Source organism: Dendrobium catenatum, unplaced genomic scaffold (genome assembly GCF_001605985.2).
Source record: "Dendrobium catenatum unplaced genomic scaffold, ASM160598v2 fragScaff_scaffold_1056, whole genome shotgun sequence".
In the NCBI taxonomy this organism is placed as follows: Eukaryota; Viridiplantae; Streptophyta; class Magnoliopsida; order Asparagales; family Orchidaceae; genus Dendrobium; species Dendrobium catenatum.
The window spans coordinates 8,212,562-8,234,638 of NW_021319518.1; the positions used below are offsets into that span (position 1 = coordinate 8,212,562).

General features: G+C 33.3%; 2 protein-coding genes across 6 annotated transcripts; both read left to right on the top strand.

Moving 5' to 3' along the window:
* Positions 1-277: 277 nt before the first annotated feature.
* LOC110105001 lies at positions 278-6,390 on the top strand. Of its 5 annotated transcripts, none has more exons than XM_020834338.2 (6): positions 278-624; positions 1,106-1,267; positions 1,377-1,435; positions 1,556-3,301; positions 5,217-5,355; positions 5,444-6,390. In XM_020834338.2, the coding sequence occupies exons 2-6, from the start codon at positions 1,171-1,173 to the stop codon at positions 6,061-6,063; spliced, it is 2,661 nt and encodes an 886-aa protein (XP_020689997.1). In that variant the 5' UTR covers positions 278-624; positions 1,106-1,170; the 3' UTR covers positions 6,064-6,390. The 5 variants fall into 5 exon arrangements, with proteins under 5 accessions (XP_020689997.1, XP_028554049.1, XP_020689993.1 ...); XM_028698216.1 differs by having other exon boundaries at positions 1,110-1,267; XM_020834334.2 differs by having other exon boundaries at positions 279-624; positions 1,039-1,267.
* An 8,358-nt stretch (positions 6,391-14,748) lies between these two features.
* LOC110105006 (superoxide dismutase [Fe], chloroplastic) lies at positions 14,749-18,562 on the top strand. Its single transcript, XM_020834347.2, has 8 exons — positions 14,749-14,923; positions 15,006-15,104; positions 15,192-15,380; positions 16,321-16,492; positions 16,579-16,697; positions 17,821-17,847; positions 17,947-17,970; positions 18,052-18,562. The coding sequence occupies exons 1-8, from the start codon at positions 14,834-14,836 to the stop codon at positions 18,259-18,261; spliced, it is 930 nt and encodes a 309-aa protein (XP_020690006.1). The 5' UTR covers positions 14,749-14,833; the 3' UTR covers positions 18,262-18,562.
* The last annotated feature ends 3,515 nt before the right edge of the window (positions 18,563-22,077 follow it).

Below are 22,077 nucleotides of genomic sequence, written 5' to 3' on the forward strand. Positions count from 1 at the left end.
TATTTAAAATTCGTGAAGAGATCATTGATTTAAATTTTATATTAGAATATACTGCATTTTATAAGATTATAATATGATGCATTATATATTTAAAATTATTAAAATTCATTTTATATTTATTTTATTTTATGAATTTTCAGTTTAATTTTCTTTTATGGCGTAAAAAAGTAGATCCGTTTGATCTTGTCGCCAGTTTCGATTTGGAATTTGAAATGGCACTCAACTCTGACCTTGAAAGAGAGACGTTAGGTTATCGTTTTCCTCGCTCTCGTTTTTTTTTTTTTTTAATCCTTTTCCCTGTTCTAATAAGTTATTATATTCCAGAGTAATTTATTATCGGTATAAGAGTTAATGCCCAATCTCTCTCTCTTTCTCTCTCTCTCTCTCTCTTACCAATTTCAACCATTAATGGTTCCGACCTGCACGCCCACCCACCGTTCTCCTCAGCTTCTCCACCAGATCCTTCACTGTCTAATGGCAGTACGACTTCCAGGGAACTAGCTCGATATTAAGTCCGGTGGGCCGAAGATTCAAAGGATCCAGGTCTTAGCCATTTTCCATGGCTCAAGAGATCAGTGAATGCTCTTGACTGAAGCGTTGATTAGTCAACGGAAGGAGATTTAGGTATTTTTCAATTTTTTTTGTTTGAAGCTTGGGTTGGACTTGAGCTGGCAGAGAGTTGGGAGACTTGTTAGATCTAAAGGTTTTTTATCGGCTTTGGAGATGATTTCTGGTGGTAAAATAGTTTTGTTGTTATGGCATATCTGAATGAGAGTTCCTCTTGGTTTAGGATGTCGATCTTTCGAACTTGTTTCCCGTTATAGCTGCTGGGATTTTTTTTCTCCCGAAGTTTGGGAAAGTTGGTAGCTTGTTCTTTGAGATAAACTTGGTTTGGTTTTCAGGGCTTTATGAGATTTCTGTAAATCCGTAACGTCTTCTTTTGTTATTTTCCTCTAGCAGTTGCTTTTTCGGCCTAGTTAAATTGTTGTGATTTGTCATTCTTTTTGAGATGAGTGATTTTTCTTCTTTTTCTTATAGATGTAATCTACGGCAGCTAGGGATGATAGTAGTCTACTGATTCTTTTGTTCTTGGCATTTTGGGAAGGAAGATGAAACATTGATATATTTAAGAGAGGGGAAAACTTAGGTTTTTCTATATCCAAGAAGATAATGGGAGCTGAGAAGGGTGGACCAAAGAGTAGAGGGTTCTTTCATATCTTTGAATGGAACAGGAAATCAAGGAAGAAACTCTTCTCCGTTTCACCTGGTAATCCGTTTACCTATGTTCCATGAACCATGACTCCTAAAGTTCTTCATATTCTCTTTTCTTTGCTGTATGATGGGAGATTTTACTCATGTTTTGTTTGCTTTTGTAGAGGGCCCGAAGCAGGAGAAGAGAACTGATGCTGATTTAAATGGAGCAAAACTTATATTGGTGGGTGTTGTTCATTGTTTAGATTGCCTTTCAATGATGATTTTTTTCACTGCTGTGCATTCTAATTTGTCTCTATAAATACTAAACATCACTTATTAGAAGGTATGATGATTTGGTCAGGTTGATGAAGATGAAGCAGTTGGAATATCAAGCATGAAAGAGAGCAGTGACTACAGCTGCGCTTCTTCTGTAACAGATGAACGAAATGGGATCAGGGAACCAGGAGTTGTGGCAAAACTCATGGGCTTAGACTCGATTCCTTCTTCAATCTTTTCTGAACCCTTCTCCACTCCTTTACTCGATATAAGATCTTCAAGCCACAAAAGAAGTCCGGATTTTTTTATTAATGACCAATTCAATCATGCTCGAAGTAGAGCAGCGGTCCAGAGCCGGAAACCAGTGGAATTTCGTAGTCAGAAGTTGCCAAGCAGCCCAATTGAAAGGTTTCAAATTGAAACACTGCCGCCACGATCAGCTAAAGCAGTTCCACAAATCCACCACAAGCTTATGTCACCTATCAAGAACACAGGGTTCATCTCCCCTCAAAATGCAGCACATATAATGGAAGCTGCAGCAAAGATGCTTGAGCCAGCTCTTCCAGTCAAGACCAAGGCCAAGGCTTCTTCTTCATATGTGCCTTTGAAAATCTGTGATCCTAAGGACAGGATAGCTCCTTCTCAAAGGACACCAAGGGTTCTTGAGTTGGGTCGAAGACCGGTTGAATCCAGTGATATGAAGTTCTTAAAGGGACAATCTCTAAATAGAAGCTGGAATGGTTCGGAAGATAGGTCTTCTCAAGATATCAGTGATACAAATTCGTTGAATGGAACGGGTAAAGGTAAATCAGTTTCCCTCGCAATTCAAGCAAAGGTGAATGTTCAGAAGAGGGAAGGTCTGAGTATGAACAGAAAGAATACATCTTCAATTACAAAAGATGTTGATGAAGCTAAATTAAATCAGCCATTCAAGAGCCAGCAAAGTAAGATTAAGCAGCATAAGAAGGCTTCAATATCTGGTGGATCTAGTGTGTTAAGACAAAATAACCAGAAGCATAACTCTTTGTCAGGTAAAGGCAAGTTAAACCCAAAGCAGTCAGTTTCTAAACAGCAGGAAAGAAAAATTCTATATGAAGATGCTTCGTCAAGGAAGAATGATACCACAAGTTCCTTTTCAGGGCATTCCAGGCTTGTCTATAGGGAGGATGCTTTAGAGACTTCTACTACAGATCATGAAAATCTTTTATCAAGCAATAAGAACTTCCCTAGAAAGAAGAGATTGACAGAAGGGGGTTTCAACTCTCAGAGAAACTCTTTTGTTGATAACAAAGCCTCTAAACAAAGGCATGTTCAGCCGGATGTTGTGATTGATGAACAATCAAGGTGGAACAAAGACAACAAAAATGATGGTGCTGATGTCGTATCCTTTACATTCAACTCTCCATTAGTGAAGTCAAGACCTGGTCCTCCATCCTTCATTCCAGCTGAGGAAAATTGTGACAAGGTGAACATATGCGCCACTGATGGTAATATTCTGAGAAAGGATTTTACTGCAAAGAAGAAATCATCTTATGGCCTTAATCTGATAACTGGCGATGCTCTAAGTTTTCTGCTAGAACAGAAACTGAAAGAATTAACATCTGGTAATGAGTCCTCTTATTGCAATTTTGTTGAAGCCGCTAGCTCCAAGTCTTCTATACCTCTTAAACAAGAGAAGTTAATTGATATTGATTCTACAAGTGCTAATACTGTTGGACATGAGAAGCAATTTAAGCCAAGGACTTTTTGTAGAGATAAACAGTCTCCTACATTTTCCAGTGGTACTTCTTCCACCAATGGGAAGGTTTTTGGATCGAGTTACAATTTGCAGGTATTTGGGGCCAACTTTTCATCGTTATGAAGTCATGACTACTACTACCTTTATTGTTTTTAGTTTTTTCTGTTATTTAATCGAAAGGTTAATCATTGGCCCGGGTGCATGAATTCTTTAGTCAAGCTATAAGAGTTTAGTCAAAATCAGGCTTTGCTAAGAATAATTTGGTGAAATTTAGATTGTTTAATACAGAAAATTGTATAGCATTTGTGTGTTCATACTGTACTTTCTAATTTATGGGATAATTATTCAAGTGTTCAACATGCTTTTTAATTTATATGAACACTAATCCAATGGGAATTTTCTGATTCCCACCCTTGATGATGATCCCAACGGACATGTGCTTTCTTTCTATCCAAAATTGTGAGTTTGAAGGGATATTAATGGTTATGGTTTCAGGATGAGAAAGAAAGGAAAGCTAGAGAGAGGGAGGATGGTAGGGTAATCTAAATTACCAAACGGGCTTATTTATAAATGCAACCGATATTATTTATTATCATAATATTTCCTTATTATTGATGGTATTCTCCATTATTGTGTTATGTTGTTGAGCCTAATCAATACTTGACGAGGAAACACTTTACACAACTCCATAAAAAGTCAACATATAATATTTCTTCCCCTAATGTTTTTCATTATAAATGGGTCGTCATTCTTAGAATTTCTATTGAAGTGAGCAACAAAATAGAGGCAAAGATTCTCCCTTGTAAAACATTTATCATTATCATCATGGTGATACTTGTAGTGTTGGCAACAAATAGTTATAAATTGGGACAAACTTTTTTAAAATTTCTTGTTGTGTTTTGTTTATTTTATTTTATTTTTTTTCATTCATTTGCTCTCAGTGATTAAAATTAGGTGAGACCTCATTCCCAATATATTATTCTCATCGTTTTTCTATACATAGGCATATATATGTGTGCTATAGTAAAGATATAGTCCTTTAGAATTCTCTCATCTAACTTAGTATTAATTTAATAGGATCCTTCTCATTTTTCTTGATTAACATGCACAACACCACCATATTCCACTCACCAGCCCATTGATCGCCATCCACACTACCTTGAGTGTCATCTCAGTCGATGTGATCCTTTGCACAACTAATATGCACATGTTTTTGACCTCCTTGTAACTCCTCTATCTTCTCCTCTTCTATTTGTGCCACAACTTAGATATCTCTATCACTTATCAGCCTTTTGGATTAGCCCATGAGCTTCTCCTTTGTCATTATTAATTGTACACCCTTATTAACCTTATGTGCTACATGCCACCACTCATTCTTGTCTATGACATCAATCGTTAGATTTGGGCGCTTCAATCTAGTCCCACCTATAAGTCATCATATGTAATTTCATCGCCAATTTCTAAAAATGGTACATCTTTTTTGCCAATTGTTGCATCTAGCAAGATTAATTCATCTGTCTAATCTTCCTATTTTCTCCTACCCATCCATTTGTGTTGTTGACCATTGTCGTTACTCCATTGTTCGTTCTGTCGACATGCTCTCAGTCAATACTCTTCTTAATTGGAAGAAATGTTTAAAAAAAAAAAAAAGTTTAATGGTATCCATTTATGCTTTTAAATGTAAGATACGGTATTGATTGATGTCATCTATAGTCCATTTGATTTCTTTTAAATGAAAGATGTGTTTTAAAAAAAAACATAAAGTTTTTCTAGATGATTTCATTTACGCAATCAAATTAGTAAAAACCCAGTCATTTCATCCTAAAACATATTTTCTCTATACAAGCATCTAATGGTCCCTTCCGGATTACACAATACTTGTTATTTATATTATTCCTTCTTTGTCAATATATTACACATAAAAGATATGGATTTCAGTTTATATGCAATAAACCCAGTTCAATTTCTTCTATTATCTTCACAACATCTCTCTGAATTCCCCAAACAGGGATTGGAAGAAGCAGAATGCAGCAGCAACAACAACGCTTGGAACGAATCTGATAGTTTGCAGCCAAGCCCGCTTTCCATTCTGGAAGCCTCTTTAAGTGAAAGCTCCAACTCGTCACTTAGTAGTATCAGCACCAATGGTTCCACCCTAAACTTCTAAACATAACTTCTCTTCTCTTGATTGTTTCACCAGTTTTCCTAAAGTTGATTCTTCATGTCTCTTTCCAGGAAGCAAGATGTCCTTGCATTCAGTCCAAGCACAGAATACCATCAGCTCATCCACCCAAAACAAAATACCATCATTAGAAGCCGAGTTGGAACAATCATATTCATCCTCATCTTCACCATCCTCAGTTGGAAGTTTATTTACATCAGAAAATCAGTCAAACCACAGAAAATCAAACAATCCGGACTTGGATTATGTCAAAGAAATACTAAACAACAGGAGAACAGGAGCTATGGATCCTCTGAATCCTCTTCTCTTCAACAAGTTAGAGAAGAAGAGATGCAAGGATGGGAGGATAAGAAGGAAAATGATCTTCGATTGCGTTAATGAATGTTTGAATAGTAAATACGGCCTTTTTTTGAGATCAGGATACCAAGCCTGGGCTAATGGGGAAGCTCTGATGCCTAAAAACATGGCAGAACATGTTTACGAGGAAATTTCAAGGTGGAAAGGCTTTGGTGATTGCATGGTCGACGAGTTAGTGGATAGAGATATGAGCAGTGGCAGAGGGAGATGGGTGGATTTCGACACTGAAGCATTTGAACTCGGAATGGAAATGGAGGAGGAGATCATTAGTTCCTTAGTAGATGAAATTTTCATTGATATTTCTGTTCAGGTTTAAATTTTTGTCTGCTTACATTGGATGGTTTGCCCCAAGCCGTGATAAAGAAAGCCAACTTTGCCGTTGAATATTTGAAAAATAGGCATATTTGAGTTTATCACAGCATGTGGGGCTGTTTTATGAGTTGATTATTTGACTCTGAAGTCAAAGCTGTGTAGCCACTTCTCAGTGATACAATCCATGTGAAAGTTCTAGAGATGAACAACGCAACTGGTTTGTACCTTGAGATTTATATATTTTTTTAATTTGGTAGAATATTTGAGTTTTGTAAGATAACTGAAGTGTCAGAACTTAGTTGTCGTTTTTTTCGATGGCTATTTTTTTTTCTTTTTATGTATTTTGAGGAAACCGATCGGAGATCTCGGTGGATAGAGGCGTGCCGTTGAAAAAAAGAGAATTTTAAATTTCGAGGGCTGTTTAGGACTGCTGGAGCATTTTATGAAGATAATTATGAGAAAAATAATTTTGTTATTCTAATTGTAAAAATTAGTTTTTAATGATATATAAATTTTTTTTGAAAAGTTATGAGAGAACAGTAAATAAGAATTATTCAAAAATTAAATTGTGATTGATGCTTGAAAAATAAAGCTATATGGATTCTAAGGTTTTGTTTGAAATAATTATTTTTTATTGTTTTTTAAATTAATTTTTTAGTATAAAATTTTGAAAAAATGTTTTAAAAAATAATAAAAAAAATTGTTTCAAATGAAGCCTACTTTTGGGACTGGTTTTTTTTTACTATTTTTTTAGTTAAAAAATTTTAGATTAAAAATTTTTGTACTAAAATGTTACTTTAAAAAGTAGTAAAAAATATGTCTCAAACGAAGTCTTTCCGGCTTTATTTCTGCTTCTTAAAGCAGCTTTTTAGTAACAAAATTAAATTTTTTTTACTAAAAATTGCTTTAAAAAGCAAGAAGAAAGTCGCCCCAAACTAAGGCTAAATTAATCTTGACATAATAGAGGGATAAAAACTTTTTAATTAGTTGTGAAAAATAAATAGAAAGGAGGATGATATCATGCTGCATTAATCAAATTAGTATTTAGTAAGATTATTAAAACTAATCTGGCACAAAAAATGGTCACAAAATTAAAATAGATTAAACCATCTTTCTTGATGCTCAAGCATCCAAGCCCAACTCGGGCTAGTGTCTAGCATACTATATTGAATAAAGGGTGTTGAGTGCACAAGGATCAAGAGTATAATTTGAGGTTTGAAATACAAACTATATGATGTGGGGTTGAAATATTCTTTTGTTGTAGAAGGTTTGAAGGTAGGCTTTTATAATAGAAATATCTAATTAGGTGCTAATTGTGCTTAGCTTAAAGAAAACTATGAGAAAATTAGCATAGAATCAAAAAGATGAAATTATGATTTCATTTAAGATAATTTTCTTAATACTATCTAAAATAATTTTTTGGTACAAAAAATTTTTAAACTAAAAATTTTATATTATAAAACTACATTTTAAATAAATTTTGAGAGATAATTTTTCATAGAATTGTAAGAGGCTTTGGAGATAGATTTGTAAGAGGCTTTGGAGATAATTGAGGAGGATATTTGAGAAGCTTGTAAGGAATTTCTTGAGACACTTCTTGAAATTTGTGTGAGACTTTCACATTAGTTTTTTTTTTTTTTTTTTTTTTTTTTTTTTTTTTTTTTTTTTTTTTTTGCACTTTATGTACTTGAATTTGTGTGTGTGTGGTTATATGCTTAGTTGTAATATCATTATTGGAATAATAATAGAAAATTTTAAATTTTTCTCTTAGATTTATGTTTGGTTGTGATAAATATAATTGTCATTCTCTTAAACTAACTAGGTAATATGAATTTTTTTTCTAAGAGCAGAGATAAGAAATATTATTTTATCATTTTAGTGCATATGAAATAGACAATTTTGATATATTTGTTCCTTAGAAATAGTCTTATTTTCACTATTTCACAAAAGAGGAGTAATTGGTGTTCTTAAAGCTTCAACAAAAATAATAATTATTTTTTAAAGACACTCCAAGTTACCTCCCTCCCCTCTTGGGTGTGTGGTACACTTTTGAAATAAACTTTACTTATTATGATATTGAATGATGCATGCTTTAAATAATTGAACTCCTCATCAAAAAAGTTATTTATCATAACTTTAAATATAAACAAATAAATTAATTATTTTATAAAATTTAAGTTAAAAATTAGATTCAAATAATTTAAATTAATTTCATGAATTACTTTTATCTCCCTTAATATTCAACAAACATAGTGATTTTGAGATGAATTGGGTGGTTTATGAAATAGGGGAAATATTTTCCAAATTGCATGTTAATAGTTAATAGATTAAATCCTTGTTTCATTAATATGAACAAGACTATTATGCAATTATTGGGTTTTGAAGTGTTGGGCCATATAAATGAAGGAATGAGTAAGATAAGCTAACAAATATTTTAGCTCAATATAGAAATAACTAAGATCACCTATTAAGATCATATTTGTCATTTTAAAGGACATAAATATTGTATGTTAGAAAATTAGGATTCATAATAACTAATTAGAGGTCACTTATAGATCCTTGAGGGTTTAAATCATGGTTACTGGATTATGGTCTAACAACATTTAATATCCTCTATTTAACTATCAAATTTTGATGGAATGAATATGGAATCTTTGTGTAGGAAATTATCCATTTAAATGGAGTTTTGTCTAAATTTGATGGTTTTTTTATTTTTTCAAAGTCTTAAGGATTGATAGAAAGTAATGATATGATTTGAGGGAGCATGGATGAATAATAGGAAGAATCAATAAGTATATGTTCTTTTTTCTTCTTCTAGAGTTTTAACTTAGTATAACCCTCCTCACTTGGTGCTTAGATCCCATTAGGTTTGGGATAGGTCTAGTGAACACTTAATCTGGTTTTGAGCTCTAATAAGTGACAAAGATATCATGTTTGAGGTGTGTATCTTGATTTGGAAGGGTTGACCCCTTTTGTATACTAAGTGCTTTTTATAAGATCTAAGTCACTTGTTAGCACTATTTAAAAGCTTGAGGAGGACCCTTGTGTTTCTTTGACTTTCACATCATGTATGAAGAAGAAATAAGCTTAGGAGTTAAGAATGTGGTGGAGCTCTCTTATCTCATATGGTTATGACTTGACTAAGGCCTTGAGCCATTCCTTAAAATGAAGAAAACATCCTTAATACTCCTAGTCTTCCTAACCTCAAACATATTATTTTTATTTATTAATACAAAATGAATAAGTGATGAATCATAGACACAAATATATAAGGTAGTGACCAAATAATTCAGTAAAAGTCATTAAGCATAGAGACCTAAAGCTGTGATTTCACAAAATGGAGGTGATGAATCCAAGGGAAAAGTGATCTAAGGAAATAATCCCCATCTATTAAAATAGTATATGGAAGAATATATATATATCTTTAAAAAATATGGCTTGTTAATGATGAATTAGCTTCTTTATGTCAAGAGGTAACTAAAGCCTTGAATTTATATATGAGGAGGGTACTAAAGAATTGAGAAGAGAGCCAGTGTACTTGTGTATGTATCATATATATATATATATATTCGTGTGTGTGTGTGTGTGGTGATTGGGTGATGGGAATAACATTGATCCTTAAGATGCTTAAATGCCAGTGTTGATTTTTGGGTTGCATTGGAGAATTAAACTGTATTTATCATAACATTTGGTTGAGAGGTTTTTGAGTAGGAAAGGACTTCAAAAGACATTCCTTAAGTGTGACTTTGCACCCAATATATCCCCACTTAGTGTGCCTTATTCAAATAACATTTTATGACCTAGATGAGGTTTGCAAGAATAGTAATGAAAAGAAGAAAATTTAATAGCAAGGTTTCTTATTGACATCATTTAATAAAGATAGAGGGTGATATGATATTATTCCTAAGAATAAAGTCATGAAGGGAGGTGTAAATAAAATTTGGAATGTACTCACTAAAGAACCTTAGTACGATATAGCCACTAGCTTTACATTTCATTATATATAAGTAACATCTTATATGATTCCAATCCACATGATATTCTAATACAACTCACTCCATTTTTATAAGCATTAAGATTATATTATTATATTAATTCATGGAGGAAAAGGAAAGTAAAAAAGCTTGGTGAATTGATTGCTATCTTAATTTATTGAAGATACCCTTGATTTAAAAACATCCAAAACTTACTTAAATGCATTAAATTTTTAATAGAAAGTATAGAGAGATAGGGCAGGACGTCCAATCTTGCTTCTAAATATGTAAAGTTAGGTCATGCCTACACACAAAGAGAGTGATTTCATATTATTGGTTCCATGATAATTATTGCAAGCTAGAATATATACGGCGATAGAGTAAGAAAATTTTTGTCATAGCGTTGTACGGATATCCAGCACACAAACAGAAGAAAATTGTACACTGGGATTTTTACGTGGAAAACCCTGGAAAGGGAAAAACCACGTGACCACGCCTAGTTGAAAGGATTCCACTAGTGTATACTTAAGTTACAAGTGGTTGACTTGTTCCTGAAATTGAGGATGATTAGATTACAAATCTCATATTGAAATTCAGGTACAAATGGATATCAAAATTTCGATGATGTTGGGTGGTCGGGCCTAACTCCGGTGTCAGTTGACTAATGGGCAGAACTCCGGCATCAGTCAATGGTCGGGAGGAATTTTGGCGTCAGTTGGCGATCGGGCAGAACTCCCATGTCGGTCGGCTATCGGTGTGAAAGTCTGGTGGTGGTCGAGGAGGAGTCTCTTCCTTCTCTTCCTTTTCTTTCTTCTTTTTTTGCTTCCTTGCTTAATTATGGTGACAGTCGGCTGTCAAGTGAAAGTTCGGCAGTGGTTGAGCTGAAGTATCTTCCTTCTCTTCTTCCTTGTCTTCTCTTCTTCTCTTGTCTTCTTCTCTTTTTTTCTTGCTTCCTTGCTTAATTCTAGCATCGGTCGACTATCGGGTGAAAGTACGGCGGCGGTCGAGGAGGAGTCTCTTCCTTCTCTTCTTCATTCTCTTATCTTTTTATCTTATCTTCTTGCTTGGGGTATCTCTCATGAGAAATGAGGGGTCTATTTATAGTTTTCTGCGAGTGGCATGACTAGTAAAGAATAGGAAGATCAAGGGTAAATTAGAAGTGGTTTGAATGGACGACCGATGTTGATTCCCTTGATTGTGGACCATTTATTAGGCATTTGAAGGCTCTAATGATATCAGAATTCGATGATCTTGGGCTCGTTGGATTCGTCTCGTTGAGCCACTGGATTTGATTATAAACACGATATATTTGGAAACTATTTGGTAATCCAAATTATAGTTTGATCCCTCCAAATGTGCTATGGGTCTTTGATTTGGACTCATTTGGGATCGGATTGAGTCGAATTTGGTGTCGTTGGATTCGTATTTCCGAGACATTCAGTTAATGAAGACTCGACATTTAGGTTGAGGAAAAGATGGAATTTTAGCAACATGCTCAAGGGATCTCCTTGGAATTTATTGAACAGAAGAATCAACATAAGATTCCAATAAGGAATCAAGAAGTAGAAATGCTTATAGGAGTAACTTTTTTTAGTGGTTTGAATAGTATGAGAATGAATAGAGCTACTCGTTGAAGACTCAAAGGTAGTTGACTCACAATAACTTCAAGGTCTGAATTCTGATATTCAATAAATTAGTAGGAATTTTTTTATTAGGCATTTTTTTCTCCCTTTCTATTCACTTCAAGGGATGCTTGGCTTCTTCTTCTTCTTCTTCTTCTTCTTCTTTTAAAAACTTGGTTACCTCAAGATCTTTGGTTGTTTCATCAGAAGGACCTATATAAATAAAAAAAAAACAAAGTAAGAAGAAAGTGCAGAGCTAAGGGAGCCCATCCTATTAGGCGAGTTTTAAAACAACAAAAAAGAAAAGAGAATGGAAATAAGACTTAAGTCAAATAGTGTTTCAAAATATTGAAGTTGATGATGGACTCCATATTTAGGCTAATTTCTTTCATTACAAGGAAATAAAAGTTGTCATCCTTCTCCAAGTGTGGAATGTGAACTCTCCCTTATGGAAACAAAATAGACTTGGTGGAAATTGGCTACTTCTTAACCTACATCACAAAAAATATATATATTCTTCAAAAAATTTATCTTATTTTCTAAGCCTGACATATTGATGTGGTTTTAGAAAAATTAGATGAACCCATCCATGATTTCCTGAAAACTTATCTTAAAAAAAACTTCTAAAAAAACTAATCTTACCTTTTATGATTATTTTTTATGTTCCCAACTTTGCAAGAAGAGAAAAAAGATGTTGAAGGTGTGGGTCCCTTGACAACATATGCAGGTGAAGAGAAATGTGAACTTCTAATGGTTTGGCTAAAGACCCACCGCGGTTTGTCTTGGTGGTGAAGAGCCGGCTGGGCAAAGCTCAGGTCCCTGGTTCGAATCCCTTGGCCGCCGTGAAAGCCTTATGTGTTGGCCCATGTAAATGGTGAGGGTTGCATGCTAGGTCAACTAGGATGTCCTTTCGGACGTCCTGTTTTTATTTATTTATGGTTTGGCTAAAGCAGTGAGTTCTTGGATCTTACATTTTGCTTTAGCATCATTAATTTTTACCTACTTTTGTATATTTTTCTTTTCTGAAGAACGTCCTTATCTTTCATACTTTTTGAAGAGGCTGCCAATAATGTTATCCCTTTAATGTATTAATCTTAGATCCTCCTTTTATAGATAAAAGAGCCACTGATGTGGATAAAATGACGATATCAATTTAGGCTTCGTTTGAGACTACTTTTTTGTTGCTTCTTAAAGCAGCTCTTTAGTACAAAAATTAAAATTTTTATACTATAAAGCTACTTTAAGAAGCAACAAGAAAGTCGTCCCAAACGAAACCTTAATATAAAATAAGTATTTACGAAAATTTATTAATAAGAAATAAAAGGAGATTTAATCATAAATTACTATGAACAAATTATTCTCTTATTAATTTCGTACTATTCCTCCAAGATATAAGAGAATTTAGAAACTAAAGAACATCCAATTATTTGGAAATCTAGGTTAAAAGAAGTTGAGTCAATTCAAGCCAACTCAACTTGGTTCAAGCTATCAATATCAACCAAATCAAGTAAAACAAGGATTCATCAAGTCTCCATAGAGCTACTTAGGCTAATCATAAGTCAATCATTTCACTCCGTCAAATAGGCGACTCTTGCCACTCAATTTGATGATTTATACAAGTTAAGTCAACGGCTTCATATCTTCTCTTATTAGAACTCTCATTTTTCTTTCTATTTCTCAACTATCACTTTGCACAATATTCGTAGCAAGGATTATGGTGATCAACAAATAATTTTGTATTCAACTCCAAAATTTTTTATTTAATTTAATCAGTAAAAATTTACTAATTATATTATATCATCAATTATGATGTATAAATTACACTAAATTACACATTTCATTAAATTTCCCAATCAACTACAAATAACATTTTATGACCATCTAAAATCCCATTTTCACAATTAAAAAAAAAATCAAACAATACAATTCCTCAATTAAGGCGCAATAGGCACTAATGTGCATAATCACCCCACAATGGGATACTATTTTTTAAAAATATTAATATAAAATATATTAAAAATAATTATTTTAAATATAAAATTATTTTAAATTTATATATATTTTTCATATATCAATTAACTTTATTTAATTTGACATGTAATTTTTAGGGATTTTTACATACATAACACTTCAAACTAGTATAAATACATATTTAACACCCAAATTTTTGTATTTACTAATATACCACCTAAAACACCAACTTTCATATATTCTACCACTCCGTCAAAAGTCCCGTCAAAAAGGGCGTCTGAACAGCTTTCGCACGTGACAAGGGACGACAACGCAGGAGAAGAGAATGGGAGCGATCACGATGAAGGACGACGGCACGATCTCAGCTGCTGCTCCGGCGGCCCATTTCGTGAAGAAGACAACTACTGCTCTGGCCCATTTCGTGAAGAAGACATAGATCTTCCTCACTGAAAACTTCCCTAGCTTCACCCTAAATTCACACCGACATTTTCAGCACTTGAAGATACACTCCTGCCAACATCTTTTCTCTTCTTAATCGGTGGGCTTGCACTCTTCTTTACTTAATCCAAAGTGCTTGAAGGCTTGATACTTTCATCGATCTTTCTATTCTTAGAAATAATTGGACTTGCATGCTTTTTGGAGTTTACGTTATTGGTTCTGTTCTTACTGATAGAGCAGAAAAAGCAAGAAGATGAACAGTAAAAATTCCTTGATAACATAAAGAGATGCATAGTAATGAGCTCCCATGGTCAGTACGAGAGACTCACGTACCATTCATCTCCTGAACGGCGGCAAGGAGGCATCAGAGCTTTGGTGAGGAGATGTGGAAGAGGAATGGGGAGAAGGGTGAAATTATTTGCAGTCGAGGATGCTCCGCGGGCAAATTGTGAAGATTTTTGACGGAATCTTAGACGGAGTGCTAGAATAGATGAAAATGAGTATTTTAGGTGGTATATTAGTAAATACAAAATTTTGAGTGTTAAATATGTATTTATAGTAGTTTGAAGTGTTATACATGTAAAAATCCCTAATTTTTATTGTTTAATAATTTTATTATAATTTATGCATCAAATTGAATAATGTTTTATTAATTGCATAATAAGATTGAGCTCGAAGTTAAAACTTAAATTTGATTAACCTATCAACCCGTATACGCACCCGTTTGAAGGAGAGCGCGCAGCGAAGCTTTGGCCCCGACGTACAGAAGATGAGGATGGCGTGTCTTGCTGCTGAGTTGAGTTCCTCCACCGCTCTTTGTCATCCATCGCCGCGCCGTTGGAGGTCAACTTTCCCCCAGGTATCCATTTTCGAAACCACGTCTCACATGCACATAAAGTTCAAACCCTCGCTAACCTTCATTCTACCACCTATGATGGCAGAGAAGAGGCATAGGAAGATGGTCGTCTCCGAAGAGGCTGCGGTGCGCATCCGTCAATGTCAGGTGCTACTTTCAGCTGATTCCTCCTCCATATCCGTTGGTGATTTCCTCTCTCTTTCTCTGTCACTCTTCCCTCTGTTTCTTGCAACGCTTTTGGCTCTTTTAATAGTAATGGTCTTATTAGTAGAGCGCATTGGAGCCGTATATGAGCCAGGAGACGGTGGAAAGACACTGGGGGAGGCATCATCGGGAGCACCTGAACAGCCTCAACACTCACATAGCTGGGTCCGAGCTCAACGAGATGCCTTTGGAAGAGATCGTCCTCGCTTCCTATAACAAGGGAGACTATCTACCTGTTTTTACTCATGCCGCTCAGGTCAAATTTTTACTCTTCTGAATCCCGTTATTTTTTATTATTCTTAAGATCGTTTGGTTCTTGTAATCAACAGTGACTTTTTGCGCTCTATTAATGCGTCTCTGCAAGAAGTACTCGGATGTAAATGCTAATAAATGTTTGCTTGATACCGTAATCGATTCTTTAAACTTTAAAATTTGCTCCGCAAGCACTGATAGAAATTAATGGTTTAATATTGGTGCTGCTTCATTCCACAGAAGGTAGAGGAAAGAACAATAAGCTGGAAAGAAAACGCGGCAAAGTGTTTGGAGAAGGATACTTCTCAAGATCATGTGTTCTAGCCACATAATTTGTGCTTTTTCGCTTACCATCCCTAAAAAAAAAGGAAAAAAAAATTTAACCAGCTCCTAATAGTTTCTAGATAAGATGTGGTTCCTGATTAGGAGATCTAGGATCAAAGTTTGGTATTTTCACAAATCAAATTCAATTGATTGGGCATTTTCTAATCGAAAGAATAAAAATTGAGAATTAGGCTGAGGGATTGAATGGTATAAATTGCTGTCAACATTATATTTTAGTTAGTGATGTAGAACGGAAACACGCTTTGCTAGGGACAAATCTCCTCTCCATATTTTTTTTTTGTTTGACAGCAAGTTCAGATTTCACCAAAAATCTGAGAAGAAAATTCTCAGATTTTCTCTTGAGAAAATAGGGGTAGGGGAAGGAAGAGTTTGGTTGAAGACTTGACATGGACGGTTGGATGTCCGCATCAGTTAGTTTTTTAGATTCACATTAATCAATTGATTTCTGTAATACTCTATGTATAATTGTATATGTACCTCGGAATTTTGATGGTCTCTTATCTTGAACCTCTCCTTGTTCCAATTTTAGATTTCAAAATACATATATTATGTTTTATTTTTTTCATGCTGATGACTTGTTCTTTATGAATAATTTGAAGACTTGGAATCATGATTTTTTTTGGCAATCTATGAAACCTGGTGGTGGGGGTCGACCATCCGGAATTCTTCTTCAATTGATTGAGAGGGATTTTGGTTCATTTGAGCTATTTTTGAAAGAGTTCAAGACTGCCGCCTTGACACAATTTGGTTCTGGTTGGGTTTGGCTGACATGTAAGTCCTGCCTTTGTAATGGTCATCATATTATGTGTTTGTAGACTGACCTGCAGTTGTGTTAACTTGATGTTTAATTGCTTCAGACAAGTCAAATAGACTAGATGTGGGAAATGCTGTAAATCCCTGCCCCTCAGCCGAAGACAATAAGCTTGTGGTGGCCAAGACTCCAAATGCAATCAATCCCCTTGTCTGGGATTACTCTGTAAGTCACATTTATGTTTTTTCTCTGCATTACCTTCATGCCATTCAAGCATATTAATAAAGTTCTTGCTTATGTTGATATTACCGCTATTGTTTTCCATTTCTTAGATGAATCCTATTTTTATGATGGGCTAACTACTATTAGTATAGAATCAGTTACACACTTCACAATAACCCACTTAAACCTTTAACTTAAAATAATCTATCAATATTAAAACAATGTTATAAAGTTTAATATATTTTAATATCATAAAGTAAGTTAATTCTTCTTGATGAGAACATAAGATTCCCGGGATATTTAACCATGAAAATGCATTTATAAATATTTTGCAATAAACATGAATTAATGGCAGTGGATTTGTAAAATTGACCTCAAATGGTTGGGATAAGGCTAGATGATAAGATGCATGATTAAGCCTTAAAAATTGCATGGCTGACTTCAGCTTCCATGATTAAAGAAGCAAATATTTTATCATTAAAAGAAGGTTAAATCAAGCGTGCTTGCCGCCATGCTAAATGTAAGAGTTTTAGAAGGAGTTTATTTTTGATATGTAAGAGTTTTAGGAGTTTATTTTTGAGAAAGTGAAAGTTTCCTCTTAATGAAGTACAATGAGTGCGTGAATTCCATTTGGGTGATTGAATCCCTATCTTTTATGTATTAACAAGTCCTCATAATATTGGGTAAGTGAATACCCATGTTCTCATATATTTTTCTTTTAAAATAGTGAACTTTTTTCTTCTTATCGTGTTTTAATTTTACTTCCTTTTTTGGGCTATATTAAATTGGTATCAAACCGAAATTCATCATGTCTTGCCTCAAGCATGTTTATGGGCATCATTTGACAAGGATGGGGAAGGTTTTTAGTTAATATCAAACTTGAGGTTTATTTTCTACTATGAAAGGGAGAAAGATGAAATAGGAATTGGAATTTAATTATTTTTCTCAGCCATCCCCTACCACTTATAGCTTTAATAATAGATAGTTGCAGGTTTATCTTCTTTAAAACTTAGCACAGCCTATTTTTTGCCTATTTTATTAGATTTTATTTATATATTTAATTTTGTTTGTTCAGCTGATTCCCCAGATGGGCTAGAAATTCTTATCTTCTTGTTTTTCTTCGCAGCCGTTGCTTGCCATTGATGTTTGGGAGGTATGTGTTTTTGCATGCAACACTACATTGCATCTAGTTGTATATATCTATCTACTTACCAACTTCCTTTTCATTTGTGAATCTCTCCTGTCTATACAGCACGCTTACTATCTTGACTATGAGGTTAGTTTTTTTTAAGCTACGTCCATATTTCAATGATCTACCAAGATGTTAATAGCCGTTGAAGTTATCACTTATTTGCAGAATCAACGTGCTGAGTACATATCTGTGTTCATGGACAAGCTAGTTTCATGGGATTTTGTCAGCTCAAGGCTTGCGATGGCCTTTGCGAGGGATGAAGAAAGAGCAAGAAAAGATGCCAGTAACAGTGAAGAAGATGATTTGGTCTTAGCGGATAGTGCTGCCAGGGAGATGTTCTTGGACAGTGATGATGATGGTGCAGAGACTGAGTAGGAGTACTAACCAGTTGCTTGATTTATCATTCTGTGAAATACAACTTAGGCTTCGTAAATTCTTGCTGCTTCTTAAAGTAGTTTTCTAGTAAAAAAAAATTGTACTTAAAGGTTGCTTTATAAAGCAGTAGACGGCTTTCTTTCTGCTTCTTGAAGCAGCTTTTTAGTATAAAAATTAAAATTATTAGCTGAGTTCTTTTCATACTGGCTGCTGCCGAAATCTGTTTGAAGATTTATGTCTAAATGGGCACTTGCAGTGTTCTATTTTTCTGCTAAATGACTGGCTTATAGATTTTCAAAGAGATGGTATTTGGCTCAGCACTCATTGGTAGACGAAAGCATCAAAGTCTGTTAACTGAGGGATATTTTTACCTGGCACAATTAAATGACTCTTCATTTATCATGTGTTAAATACTACTCTAAATACGTATAAGTAGGGTTATAAGTGAATAAAGTTTCATTTGGAATAATTTTCTTATTGTTTTTTAAAGTCATTTTTTAATAAAAAAAATTTTAGTTTAAAATTTTTTTGTATAAAAAAAATTGCTTTAGAAAATACAAAAAAAATTAAGAATTCAATATTTGTTCATAGAATGTTATGGTTGTTTATTTATAAATGAACCAGTTTGAATACAATTGTAAAAGCTCTCATATGAGTAAATAGTTTGAACAGTAATTTAGTTGTTTATTTTTATTTGTGATTATAAACATAAAATAGCTTATTAAAGATATATAAAAAAACCCATTTAATAAAGATTGATTTTTATTTTATTTTATGATTTATTTATATTAATTTATCAATTTTTTTATAATTTATATTTTTTGAAAACAGTTATATAAATTATTGATTTATATGTATGATGAAAATACTAAATAAATATATAGATTTAAATATTTTCTTGTTATTATTTACATGTAATCAAATTACTTTAATAACATCTATTGAATTAGATCAATTTTTATTAAATTTTGTAAATTCAACTATATCTAGTTATTAAGTTGTATGTTTACATTATTAGCGTGAAACATATAATCATTTAAATTTGATTAAAGCTAGATTTAGGCTCAAATTTGATAAGAAAATTAATAAAAAAGCTTAAGATTTTAAAAATTGGATTATGCTCAATTTCATCTCAAATTTTATTAAAAAAAATAAACGATCAAGCTTAAAAATAGTACTATGCTCGACTTAGTTCATTCGCCCCCCTCAATGGGGAAAGATAAGATCTCTCTTTTTCATTGCAAAAGAAAATGTTGCTTAATTGATTTTAATTATTAATTACTTTCAATCTCAATTATTGATTTTGAACATTGGGAGATATTCTTATTGACAAAGAACTTATTGTCAATAACTTATGTAAAAATATTCTTCTTTACTTTACTCATATGTATATGCCATAGTACCATGATGAAGAAAATCCAACTAGCCCAACTCTATTGGCATTAAATACTACTTTTTGCCACATAGTAGCTTGATATAATCATTAAGGCTTCGTTTGATACGACTTTTTTACCGCTTGTTAAAGCAGTTTTATAGTACAAAAAGTTTATTTTTTATACGAAAAAGCTGCTTTAAGAAGCAATAAGAAAGTTGTCCTAAACGAAGCCTAAGAGGATTTGTTCTATTCCATCTTTGATCTCCAAATGGTATCAAAGATTCAAAGGTATGACTTCATAGTATGTTCCTTGGTCAATGTTATAGCATACACCTTTTCACACAAATTAATTGCTCATATTACTTCAAGTATATTACTCGACTCTTAGCTAACAATGTTGCATATACCTTCTCACGTGGCTTTATCATTTGATTCCAATGGCGCTAATACCAATGTTGGTGCTTGATATCACCGATATTAATACAAAAAACATATATCAAGCTAAAAGTCAAACTTCATAAATTAGAGTATTTTCTTCAACATCCACTTTGTATATTATCAATACTATATCAATCATCATCTCTTATATGACTGCACAAAACTTGATAATAATTACCTCCTCATTGGCAATCAACGAATACCAATGAAATAGAAGATCTATGTGACAAAATTTTCCTACTAGAAAGACTTTCTATGTTCTTCTTCATTATCAACAGAAAAGATTTAACAAAACTGTCATTCCATATAGATCGTCGTGGCATGAACTAAAAAATTGAAGCTTCAAAATGAGATAAAAAATCACTATCAGATCCTAATCCTTCTATATAAAGATAGTCAAGCCTCAATTAAGAGGAAGGACAAAGCTTTGCTATAGAGGTTACAAATCTTTGTATGACTGAGCTTATAAAAGGAGGATACTTTGCATATATAAGATAATGTTGAACCTCTTTTAGGAGATGGAGTCCAAACCTACAAATTAGAATGAATTGAGAGATCTAAACAGCTCTAAATGATAATTTATTACTTTTGAAGGAGGAGTATTTAGGAGGTGCTTGTACTAAGATGTGTGGGATTGGCTTAGTCCAACTCATTCCATGCCCAGACAAGTCTTTTCTAGTAATGTTGAAATCTCAAAAATTATTTTAAATGTATGGACTCAATTTTTACAATTTTAGTTCCCAATGGAGTCTTTACAATTAGTTTCAAGCAAATTTAAGGAATTCAAAGTAAAAATTTTATTTTTATTTTTTTTATTTTGCTCCAATTGGCAATACCAAATTCATAAAAAACTAAAGTTATTATAAAAAAAAAAAAGTTTACTTGATTCACGGCCTTGATGGGAGGTCCAAGTTAATATCTTAAGAGCAGTCACGTCTTGTATATTTTTAAAATAAAAAATTTGGGATGAGTAATTTTTTTAAGACTGAACTAATATTTTAGAACAATATAAAGTTTTCATACATGAAAATACTGGACAAATGATACATCACAAGAAAATTCACTTGATCAATTTTCTTTTTTTAATAACAATTTTATACATAAATCCTTAATACTTGATCAATATGAATCTTAATACAATACTTGAATTAAAAACTTTTGAAATCAAATTCAAAGCAATTTGAACTCTTACTTCAATAAGATTATGTGCTTATAGTCAAATCAAGTGGCTCAATGAGACAAATCCAATGAGAAAAAGATTATTAAATTCCGAGGTCATTTTGAAACTCAAGTATTAAATAAATAATATATGATGAAATTGATCAATATAGACCGTTTGATAGATTATTTTGTATCCGGGTCAAATTTATCAAAATATCCCTCTAAAAAGGCTACAAAGATGGCTCCATTTTCTATATAGGAGAGTTTTGGTAGTAGATAGAGCCGAAGAACTCTATCACATTTCTTGATGATCATTGTTGATGACCATCATCAATAATCAATGCCATCATCATTTGATTTTCATCATCAAACTAATGTTATTCAAATATTAAAATCTAATCGTGTTACTAGATGTGATGCCCCAGAATCAAATAGTGAAAGGATTCGTCTGACATTCTGATCGAACTCCATTCCAGTTGCCTTGCTCGGACCTGAAAATTTCAACCACATATAATGAGCTTACAAAGCCCAGCAGGTCACCAAAGCCTACAACTGAAATCAAAGCACGGCGATACTATCAATATGCAGGTCAATCATCTCAAGTAAATCAATGGTCAATGAGTCTATGCAATGCGGAAATCCAGAGTCAATGAAATCAAGTCTGTACAGCGGAAATCAAATCAGTAGTCAATGCAGTATGGAAATCAATAGTCAATACTCAATACAGCGGTAAAAATATCGATAAATCAATACATTTCAGCAATCAAATCAATAAGTGACTGGAAGCCAATATCTATCCATCGTAGCAGTGTCTATCAATCAATACTATCAGTTCAATCAAT